This window comes from Procambarus clarkii, chromosome 6, assembly GCF_040958095.1.
Source record: "Procambarus clarkii isolate CNS0578487 chromosome 6, FALCON_Pclarkii_2.0, whole genome shotgun sequence".
NCBI classification, from domain to species: Eukaryota; Metazoa; Arthropoda; class Malacostraca; order Decapoda; family Cambaridae; genus Procambarus; species Procambarus clarkii.
Window position 1 is genome coordinate 40166298 of NC_091155.1, and position 12003 is coordinate 40178300.

Here is a 12003-nt window from a genome sequence, read left to right on the forward strand (position 1 = left end):
TCACTTAATGCCTAATACTGTTGCCTTATATCGTGCGGCACTGGTGGAGCCGCTCCTGCTTATTTTCAGGGTGAACCATCCTAGTCATTGGATAGGGTGCTCTCCTTTCTCTCTTCTCCTTAATTCGTGGTGGCCCCTTTGGTTTAGGATTGCTTTTCTAAGGTTCTCTTTCTGTTGGCATTGGCCTCTGGGGTTGGTGAGTTTTATGCTCTCCTCTGGTGCAGGGGTTTCTGCTCCTTCGTTTCTGGTAGTCGGTTTGTTTGTTTGCAGCTTTCCCCTTCTTTTCTGGTGAAGAACAAGACTGCTACCATCCGGAGGGGTCCTTGGGTCATTGATGCTTGGTTGGTCAGGCCAGGGGTGCATCATGTGCTGTCCGGTTGCGGCTCTTCACCATTAACCTATGCGCCTCAGCTTTTGTGGCCGGGGATGCGCTTTGGGTTGATCCGGTTTCCCTTATTCCCTGTTCCAGGGCTCTCCCAGGTCGTCTGCAGGATTCTTAATTCTAGCCAGCCTGTGGTCTATCCTCATGCCCAAGTCTTTTGGAAGTTTGCTGCTTTGGTTGCTGTCTCTAGCAACATGTCTTGGGCTGATATTCGGGCGCAAGGATTTTGGAGGTCGAACAGTCCAGACTGCCTGACATTTGGTTAACATTCCTGGTTCCGGGTGTTCATGTGTGGCTTTGGGTCTCGGGTTGCAGTTGTTGTCTCACCTTTGACTTGAGGCATGTTTAGTGGTCGCCTCCTGGTAAGTCCCTCTTTTACTTATCCTTGGCTATGTAGCTCCAGGGAGCCAAAGGGGCTTCCCACAGGAATCCAGGGTTGAATGTAATGAAATACAGTACCATTTCCTGGGTTAGCCCCGGAGGCTCCCCTGGCACCCTCCCTAACTCCGGTCGGCAGTTTCATTTTCCTTTTGATGCTTGGTGTCCGAACTGGGGTTGAATAGCCGGCATGGTGAGTCTGCTTTGAGTCCGGGGCGAGTCCAATGCGACAGCATGGGGTGACATTTGCTTGTTTCCTTGGAAATTGAGGGAGTTCTACCTCTCTGTTAGGCTTTCGGTTGTATTTTTCTTACCATGTGGGGTCTGTTTGGTTATGCCTACCTTTCTGGGTGCCTAACCCCAGTCGATGGCAGATAAGATTGATACCCCAATCACAGGGAGGGTTTTTCTGGGCCATGGCTCTCTTCGCCTCTCCGACAGGACCATGGGGGCCATATTCTGGCTAGTGATCCCTGGTAGGCGGAACTTTATTGACTATTTCCCTGGTCTAAAGATTGCATATTTGCCCAATAGCTCCAGGGAGCCTCCGGGGCTCACCCAGAAAATGGCATTTCATTACATTCAACGCTGTTTTTCTGTGGAGAGCACCTTCGACTCCCCGTAGCTATACCGGGCTGATGTGTATATATTAGACAGTGGCAACAGTCAATCGAAGGAGTTCTAAGCCTACCGGGGGACCAGAGCCAGAACCTGGTCCCCTCAAGAGAGGCACGAGGAGCAATGGCTTAAAGACACCCCTGTGTAATTGGAAGCCGTCTTTGTCTGCCATCTACCAAGTCAGGCACCCAGAAAGGTAGGAATCTGAAAACAAACTACTTCTGGTCAAAAATTGCAAACCAAAAGCCGAACTACCAAACAGAACTCTCCAATTAAAAACAAGGAAACAAACATGATGTCACCACAACTGCCGCGCAGCCGTCTGCGCAACCCCCCCTCCCTAGGAGAGGGACGGGGGTGGGGGGGGTCCCAGACCTCCACGCCGGCAACTCTCCTCAGTTCAAGAGGCTGTTGTGTTGGTGATGGTCGATCGCTCTGGCTTCACTCTTTGCACAGTGCTGCAGTGTGGTGTTGTTGCTCTGTTTTTGTGGCATGTGAGCTGGAAGTAACACAAGAGTACTGGGGCTGCATGCACCTAGGGCTACCTTCCCTAGGTGCCCTGTAAGTACTGCCTTTGCGGCCTCGGGGTTATCTTTCATGAGCCATTCAGGAGCAGCTACCTCCATGTGGTTTTGTTGCTGGTCGGTGATTGCCTGCCCTTGGGGGTTCAGCTGGGGAGGTGATCCCCGAGACTGCTCGAGCCTCAAGACCATCTAAACCCTATTCTGGCTCAGAAACCCATAGACAATTCGTGGCCGGAAGCAGGGGGGGGAAGCACCAGAATGAACCACAGAAGGGGAAGGACGAGAGGGGGGCGACTAAACCAAGGTCGAAGCGACCCCCATCCCCAAGTCCGGGTCCCTATAAGCAAAACGGGGCAGCCTCGGGGCATCCGGGTGAGCAATCAACCGAGCATATTGCAACAACCTAAATCGCGTATGCAACGCCTGTGCCGCCTGTACCCTCATAAGATCATCACTAGACTGGGTAAATTGAGTCACTAGCAAGCAGCAGAATTCACAAGACTCAGGGTCGAATGTGTCACCGACCCAACAGGCAGCGTGACGAAGCCAAAAACAGCGAGAGTCACCCTGAGACAAGGGGGACCAAACAACCCTCAAACTCGCACGAAGCGAGGGGGAATTCCGGGATCACATCCATCGGACCCACGCGCCCCCTAGGGGTTTCTCAGGGTCCTGAGCGCTTAATGAGACTCACGCCCAGGTAACCCCATGCAGGGTACTGCTAACCAGCGCCCAAAACTACTAAGCAAACACACTAAAACTGGTCCCCAGGGACATGTACACTCACAGGGTCATAGCAGGGGGCATCACCAGAGAAGCACCGTAATAGGCCAAGCACAGACGGGCAAGAAGCAGGCCAGATCCCTCCCACAAGGTAAAAAGAAAAAGAAAACCCTGCAAGAGGTCAGCGTACCCTAGAGGAACAGAGCCGGCCGCTGTAAGTGGTGAAAACTAGCTGCGCAGTACCCTGCGTCCCACCAGTGCAAAACTGCCTCTTACCCTAAGGTAAACAAGGGAGACAAAACACCCAAGTACCCAAAGGGCGGCCGAAAAACTGAGCAGTAAAACAGCCCAGCAGAGGCAGGACCCAAGAAACTTATGGAAGGTAACCCCAAGCTCCAAGGGCAGTACTTACAGGGCACCTAGAGAAAGAAACCCTAGGCGCATGCAGCCCGAGTACTGGAGAATAATTTCTGGCTCTTGCACCCCTGGAAGACAGCCACCACACTCAAAGCACGGTGCTGAAACTATCACTGTAGCCAGAGCACCCGACCGTAGCCTCTAGCATCAGCCAAAGAACTGAAGGGTGGATATCCGGCGTGGGGGAGGTCTGGGGCTTCCTCTTTCCCCTCCCGGGGAGGGGGAGCTGCGCAGACAGCAGCGCTGCGACGTGTGACGTCATGCTCATTTCTTTTAGGGGAGTTCTAGTCACTTGTTCGGCTTTTGGTGGCAACCAAAACCAGAATAGGGGTTTGTTTTGAGGTGCTTACCTTTCTGGGTGCCTGACCCGGTCGATGGCAGACACAGAATGCTTCGAACCACACGGGGGTTTCTATAGGCCATTGCTCCCCCATGCCTTTCTGAGGGGGGCCAGGTTCTGGCTCGTGGTCCCCTGTAGACCCATTGAACTCCATACACATGACTGATGCCAAAGTCTGACGTTAGCATATCAACCTAGTAAGCTCCGGGGAGCAGAAGGGGCTCCCCCAGAAAAAATAATTAAGCCAAAAATATCAAATGTAGTTGGGAAAATATTTTGTGAAAGCTCCATTAAGAAACTACAGTATAGTATTGACAGTAATATTGTTTTCTGAACTGCTTCAAGCCTCATAGTTTCATAGTTGCCTCTGTCTTTGTACATATTACAGATGATGAAATATGGGGTGATATCTCGCGCTAACTTAATAACTGACCTACTAGACTGGGATACCCTGTATGTTGCTGGCCGCCTACACAAGCCTGTCCTCATGCTGCACCAGGGTATGTGTTATCACGAAAAGGAAAACTCATAACATGGGTTTATTCAGCTAATGAGAAGGATCATAGTTCTTTATGTTATTAAATATAGCTGGAAAAACTGTACGTTCACCGTCAATACATATTCATGAATTTGGGAAAAATTGCTACATTACGTTTGAAAATTTAATGTGGAGATAAATAGGCAAAGTATAGGTAGAGGAGACAACATAGAGTAATGGGTGAGACGCTGAGTGCATACACTTTTAATGTGAATGGCATAAATGAGGAGGGTAAGAGAGAATTGGCAGCAAATTTGACAAACTGAAAGATAGATTTGTTAGTCATGCGATATCTTAAAAGGAAGGTTAAATGGGAGAGAATGAATGATGAAGACTTTCAAGTGGTGGAAGGGTTAAGAGGTTGGGGGGTTAGTTGTGTGGTCAGGAACAGTTGAAAGTTATAAGGGTAAATAGGCCGGGTTAGCTTTGTTCATATTAGAGACCATGTGAGTTTTATGTGTTAATCCAAGAATGTGCTGGATTGAGTGTAATATAGGTAGCAAGTGACACAGTATTATGCCCGTATATTTGCTCCAGTGTGTAAGAAGAATATTAGCAGAAAGAACGACAAGGCAGTGTCCTTGCGATCAACTAGATGATTGTGTGGAGAAGGTAAAAGATGCTGTACAAGATTTTTGTGCTGGGGATATGACTGCTAATGAAGGAAGGAAGGAGGGGAGGGGGGAGAATGACTGCAGAGGAGTTATTAGAAAGTGGGATGTGTCCGGCGTAAACAGAAATGGGGATTTCTTGGTGAATCTGTGTTCAGAGAGTTGTTGTTTGTCAGATGTTTTCTTTGAGAATAGATTCATAAACAGGTGTACATGGGGGCAACAGGATGGGAAAAGAAATAAAACAAAAGAATTTGATTATCTATATATGTGTAGACAAAAGACATAAAAGTACTGAGGTGTGAAAAATGAAAGTTAGTAGCGAGAGGAATTTTTCAAGTTGAAGTCACCGACTATCAACAGTCGTGATCTATCGTTATCCGCTCTCGCTATAATCTCTCTCATTATTGTTATAAGACCTTCGCGTTTACTATCTAGCGCCTCCTTTGACCATGTGCTGCTTGGCGGTGGACTATATGCCTTTATGATCATTAGTTTATCATCCTCATATCATCCTCATCCTGATGGCAGATCTCTAGTGCTAATATGTCAACTTCTTGTGGATTGGCAGTCATTATTTCTTTCACTTTTAGGTGTTCTCTCACCAGCACAGCAACGCCACCACCTTTCCTAATTTTTCTGTCCCGTCTCCAAATTGAGTAGCCCCTTGGGAATATGACCTCATTTAAAATAACATCTTCAAGTTTTGTCTCCGTGAGTGCAACAGTGTCTGATGTCTGCAGCTGTATTACATCACTTAACTCCAGTATCTTTGATCTCACTCCATCTATGTTGGTTTATGCAATCTTCAGGAACTTGTTCCCCCTCTCCTTATTCTTCACTCCCCCTCTCTCTATTGATTTTGTTGGTTTGCCTTTATGTACCACTTTACTGGTCTGCCTACCCCTATCACTTTGTAGAAAAAATAATTGATTTCTTTTTCATTCCTGCTCTCATTTAAACGTTTTGCCTCAGCGAGTTTAAGTTTCAGCTTCTGTCTGTCTTCTTTTGAAAGATCTCGTCTTAACGACCACCCTTTCCCATCTTCATCACTTTGTAATTTTCTGGCATTCCTGAGTACTTCTTCCATCTGTTTGGCACCGTTTAGGGTGATCCTCAAAGGTCGATCTTTCCCTTTTACGTCTTTGCCTATTCTCCTGTAGTCGCACACATTCTTTATGGTAGTAAGACCTTCTATGAGGCCAACAATTTTACCTACTACTTTAGCTTCTTCTACAGCTCTTTTTGACCTAGATGTTATCGCCTTTTCTTTGCAGCCAAAAATGATCTGGAACTTACTCCGATCAACTGTGTTTTGCACCAACTTTGGGTTAGATGCCAATTCTTTCCTCACTTCTAGCCTAATGTTTGTTTTATCTTGGTTTCTGCAGTGTTTGACTTCCTTTACTGCTTCTTCTATTTTTTCCTTCTCCTTGGCCACTTGTGCATAAGTGAGTTGCATATCTTTCTTGCACTGTTCTATTCCCTGTGTAACTTCCTCCATCTGTGCTGATAAAAGCTGTTTCTCCTGTTGAATTTCCTTACCTAACCTATAGTAGTCATTTATGTTTAAATTTACTTTAACTTCTTCCAAAGCTATTTTTTAAGAGTTTATTTTCTTCTTCCATGGCTTTGCAATTTGTTTCCAATTGATTCTTATCCTTGCACAAGTCTTTCACTAAACCCTCAAGACATAAAACTTTGCTATTCAAATGGTCATTACTTTCTTTCAATTTACTAATTATTTCTTCATGAGAGTTCACCATAGTATCTAATTTTACCAACTTGTTGTGTAGACTGGTTATATCAATGCTTTCTTCATTGAATCCCTCAAAATCAAGCTCTGTTTTGTTTTTCCCCTTGCCAGTGGCCATCTTGAATGTTCTTCTCTGCACTGTAAACACTAGGGGCAACTTTTTCTCATCAGATTTTTCACTTCCCTTAGCACTTTCCTGTTATCTCACCTATTTTTCAAAAGCACTGTACCTTTATGTTCTCTGGGACACCACTCACTATCATCATCCTGTACTACAATACTTAGGATTGTTGAAATATCCTCTGATGCAAATGTTGACCCTAGGGGTGTCACCTTTTGAATCCTATCAAATTTTGAATTTGAGTGTTGGACGTTTTATGTTTCCACCGTTACGTCCAAAACTCCTCTGCCGCAGATCTGGAAATGTATCCGCAAGATAATGGGTAAGTTCATTCCCGCTCTCTCGTTGGTCCTTCATCTCCGTGGTACTCTTGTGGTGGACCTGGTGCAGGTTGCGACCGAACTGGGTTCCCACTTTTCATCTGTTAGCTCTGGTTCTCATCTTCCCTCAGCCTTTCCTTCTTCGTAAGCCTGTTCTTGAATCTCGTCCTTTAGATTTCTGTACCCATCTCAGACTTCACTATAACAATCCCTTCTCTCTCTGAACATCAGTCTGCCCTTGCCCTCTGCGGTTCTATGGCAGTGGGCTTCGATGACATTCATTATGAGATGCTTTGCCATCTCCCTCCATGCACGTCTCAGTATTTGCTGAGTCTGTATAACCATGTTTGGGAGTTGTCAGTCCCTGAGGACTGGCTCGATGCTGTTGTCCTCCCTGTTTGGAAACCAGGGTCTCTCGGGACATCCCCTCAGGACTTCCACCCTATTGCCCTCATGAGTTGTGTCTGCAAACTCTTTGAACGTATGGTTAATGTTCGTTTGATGTGGTTCTTAGAACACTATCACCACCTCTCCCCTTCTTAATTTGGTTTTTGCAAATGCCGCAGCACAACAGATGTCCTGGTGAACTGGTCCTGGTGAGAGGTCTATATTCGTCCTGCTTTTGCTGCGAAGACCTCCGTTATTGCCATCCTTTTTGACCTGGAAAAGGCTTACAACACAACCTGGAGATATATTCTGTCCCAACTTTGTTTTCTTGGCCTTCGTGGTAATCTCCCTCTCTTCCTCCAAAGTTTCCTTTCTCGTCGTTTCTTTTCAGTGAGGCGTGGTGCCACTGTCTGCCTCTTCAGCAATACGAGAGTGTGCCTCAAGGTAGTGTTCTGAGCACTACTCTTTTTCTTGGGTCCCTCAATGGTCTTCTTTGCCCTCTTCCTTCTGACGTCTTTTCCGCTCTCTATGTCAACAATCTTACCCTTTGTTGTCGGGGTGATAAGTCGCCTTTTCTTCAATGGCGGCTTTAACTTGCGATTGATGCCGTGTCGTCTCGGGCTACCAATAATGGCTTCAAGTTCTCTACGTCCTAGACTTGTGCTATGACTTTTACTCGGAAGTGTGGCATTCATCATTCCTCTTTGTCGCTTTATGGTCATCCCCCTTGTGTACAGGGATTCTGCTAAGCTTTTGGGGTTAATCTTTGACGCTCGTTTGTCTTGGTCGCTCCATATCTCTTACCTCCGAGTTGAATGTTCTAAGGCTCTTAACCTCCTTAAGGTTTTGTCCCATACTTCTTGGGGGAGCGGATAGGCACACGCTTCTCTCTTTACATTCCTCTCTCATACTGTCTAAACCCGATTATCGTTGCCCTGCTTACTCGTCTGCATCTCCTGCTCTTCGCCGTCTTGATGCTTTGCATTATACTGGGTTGCGCCTCAGCTTCGGTCCCTTTCGTTCAACTCTCACCCTCAGCTTGTATGTTGACACTGGCTTCCTATCTCTTCAGGACCACTGTGATCGCAACTGTCTTCGCTATCTTGCGCAGTCCTTATAACATCCTTACTCTCGTGTCTGTCGTGCTTTGACATTCACCCCTCCTGTAGTTCCTGTTCCTCTTCACCACCTCCCTCTTTCTGTCCGTTTGTCTCGCTTACAGGATTCTCTTTCGATTCATATTACTGATGTTTCTCCTCGTATTGTTCCTTCCTTGCCCCTGTGGAGGGGCCCCCTTCCAAAATTTTGTACATCGCTTTCCCGTACCACTAAAGCTTTTACCCCCTCCTACGGTTCTGAAATGCCTTTTCCTTGAACACTTTTCTTCACACTCCCACTCCATTTCCATCTTCACCGATGGGTCTAACTGCGGACGGAGTAGGCTACTCTGTTGTTATTCCTGACCACACTTATATGTGTCGCCTGCCTCCAGAGACTAGCATCTTCACAGCAAAACTTTATGCTATTCTCTATGCTCTTCATCTCCTGCTTTCTCATTGTCAATCCTCCTTTGTGGTTGTAGTTGACTCTCGTAGTGACCTCATGGCTCTAGGGTCCTTTCACCCAGTCCATCCGGTGGTCGTCGAGATTCAACATTTGATGTTTCTCATCTCTAGTAAATTGAAATCAGTCGAGTTTTGCTTAGTTCCCAGCCATAGTGACGTTTCTTTAACCTTTGTGTTGCTAAGGGCTATTTAGCCATTGTCACTCACAGGCGCATAACAAAAAAAAAAAATCTTCTAAACCTGTTAATTTGTGTTCCCTGATCATGGAAAAAAAAAAATTGTAAGTGGCATATTTTGCCCGCTATAGGGCGGCGGAAGTCTGGCAAAAAGAGGCGCTGACTCAGTGTGCGTCCGAGGCGGTCTGCTCAGCCCCGGCTGTCAGGCAGGAGTGGCCACAAAGAGATACAGAGCACCACTTGGTTTCCGAACCCCTTGGGGACGAGACCCGTCGGTTAACATGTAAGTTCGTATACGAGAAATAGAGGGGAAAAATAAACTAGAAATGTAAAAAGTAATTTTTCCGAAAAATTTATGAAAAAAACTCTAGGGAAAAAAATCGTCAGGTTCATGGCGTAAATGCGACCGTGTTTTGTTTGTACTCATCAATAAGTGAAGTCCTGATCCGCTTTATAAAAGTCCTTAATTGTTCCTAACTGATTATTAAGACGTCTGGCAAACATCCTCTGGATGTTTCCTGCCAGCCTGCAGGCACATCCTGCCTAAAATATACGATGATGTACTGTACATTTAAGAAACAAATCTGGGTCACAGGTCTGTGGAGTGTGGTTAGGCTTACGGAGTCAGCCGGTCCCTCCCCCACCACCAACACACCTCCCCTTCACCCCCGACCACCGACACACCTCCCCCTCTCCCCCCACCACCGACACACCTCCCCCTCTCCCCCCACCACCGACACACCTCCCCCTCTCCCCCCACCACCGACACACCTCCCCCTCTCCCCCCACCACCGACACACCTCCCCCTCTCCCCCCACCACCGACACACCTCCCCCAATCCCCCCACCACCGACACACCACCCCCACCCCCCACCCCAAACCCATACACACACACACACACACTCTCAAAGGTCATGTGGTTCACAGTTCACTTCAACACCCATATATCGCTTCCTGCCTGCCTGCCTCCTTCCCACCCTGCCAACCTGCTTCCTTCCCAGCCTGCCTCCTTCCCAGCCTGCCTCCTTCCCAGCCTGCCTGCCTGCCTCCTTCCCAGCCTGCCAGCCTGCCTCCTTCCCAGCCTGCCTCCTTCCCAGCCTGCCTCCTTCCCAGCCTGCCTCCTTCCCAGCCTGCCAGCCTGCCTCCTTCCCAGCCTGCCTCCTTCCCAGCCTGCCAGCCTGCCTCCTTCCCAGCCTGCCAGCCTGCCTCCTTCCCAGCCTGCCAGCCTGCCTCCTTCCCAGCCTGCCTCCTTCCCAGCCTGCCAGCCTGCCTCCTTCCCAGCCTGCCAGCCTTCCTCCTTCCCAGCCTGCCTCCTTCCCAGCCTGCCAGCCTGCCTCCTTCCCAGCCTGCCTCCTTCCCAGCCTGCTTCCTTCCCAGCCTGCCTGCCTGCCTCCTTCCCAGCCTGCCTCCTTCCCAGCCTGCTTCCTTCCCAGCCTGCCTCCTTCCCAGCCTGCCAGCCTGCTTCCTTCCCAGCCTGCCTCCTTCCCAGCCTGCCTTCTTCCCAGCCTGCCTCCTTCCCAGCCTGCCTCCTTCCCAGCCTGCCAGCCTGCCAGCCAGCCTGCCTGCCAGCCTGCCTGCCTGCCTCCTTCCCAGCCTGCCTGCCTGCCTCCTTCCCAGCCTGCCAGCCTGCCTCCTTCCCAGCCTGCCAGCCTGCCAGCCAGCCAGCCTGCCTGCCTGCCAGCCTGCCTGCCTGCCTGCCAGCCTGCTTCCTTTCCAGCCAGCCTGCCTCCCCCCCCCCCTGCCATCATGCTAACGGGTAGTGTGTGTTAGGCTTATCTTCGGGAATGAGCCGGTCTCACCCCCACCACCAACAAACCACCCGCCCCCCTACATCCCATCTCTCAAGGTCACGCGGTTCAACCGCGTGACTACCACTCACTCCCTGCCTGCAAGCTAGCCTGCCTGCCTGCAAGCTAGCCTGCCTGCCTGCCTGCCTGTGCCTGCCTGCCTGTGCCTGCCTGCCTGTGCCTGCCAGCCTGCCTTTCCCTCCCTAATTCTCACTACTTCCATCCCTTCCTGCCCACCTCCTAGCATCTCTCCCTACCTCCCCCTCCCTCTTAGCATCTCTCCCTACCTCCTAACATCTCTCCCTACCTCCCCCTCCCTCCTAGCATCTCTCTCCCCCCCTCTCTCACTGATTCTCCCCCCCCCCCTCATTCATACTGCCTCCCACCTAAGTTCCATCGTCCATCCACCCACCAGTCAGCCATCACTGACACAATGCGTGCATTTGGAGCCAACATGGTGCACAGATGTTTCTTGATTGTGCAGATATGTAAAACAAAAGCACAGAATGAACATTCCAGCCTTATGGCAATTCAAAATAATAGGAATAATAGGCCGTGAATCTGTGAAGTCACAGCGGGCAAACTGGACCATCGCCCACCCACCACCACAAGCCGGCGTGACGCTTGGCGGACCCCTTCCTACCCGAACTTTGTTCGGGTAGCATGACTCCCAACCCCAATCGGGAAACTGGAAGTTTCAGATAACTAAAGTTCGGAAACCAAGTGGTGCTCTGTAATTACCTAATTATTTCAATGTCTGTGATTGATTTTTCTTTGTTTTTTTGCTGTAATATTATTCAATAGTGTGTAGTGTGATATATTTATATAATAAAATGTGTGAATCATTGCTGTACTCAAAATTGTGGTGTGCATATTATTGGATTCAATTATTGTGTTCATAAAACAATAAACAAATACTTTGTCGGGTATTACACTATATACACAGGTTATATGTACGAATCTGCATGTCTTTTTATCATAACGAATGACTAAGTTGATATTGCAAGTCAAAAAGCAGCGAGGTGTGGCCACCACATCTGCCAGTCAGCCTCTCACCGCCACTCCCACAATGACTCTTCACTCGCGCACACCCTCCTTCCACCATACTGTTCTTGCTTTTATTCACTATATTCAGACGTTATATATAAGTATCTACATGTTCTGTTCACCATAACTGTTCATCTAAGCTGGTATAGTGCCCAAAGAGCATAGTGGCCACTCCTACCCAGCCTGATAAATCATGCAGATGTCACCACCTCCCTCACCAAAATGGCTTCTCCCCACACTCCTTTTGCTGTTATTACACTATATCTACACGTTATATATAAGTATTTACATTTGTGTTCACCCTAACAAACCA

At 48.5% G+C, this 12003-nt stretch overlaps 1 protein-coding gene across 1 annotated transcript in view; it reads left to right on the plus strand.

Annotated features, from left to right (window-relative positions):
* Positions 1-12003, plus strand: part of LOC123754125 (phosphatidate cytidylyltransferase, mitochondrial) — a 158497-nt gene that overhangs the window by 85787 nt on the left and 60707 nt on the right. The window contains exon 3 of the mRNA XM_045736323.2: positions 3771-3882. Coding sequence (XP_045592279.1) covers positions 3771-3882 — 112 coding nt within the window. The remainder of the gene's footprint in view (positions 1-3770; positions 3883-12003) is intronic.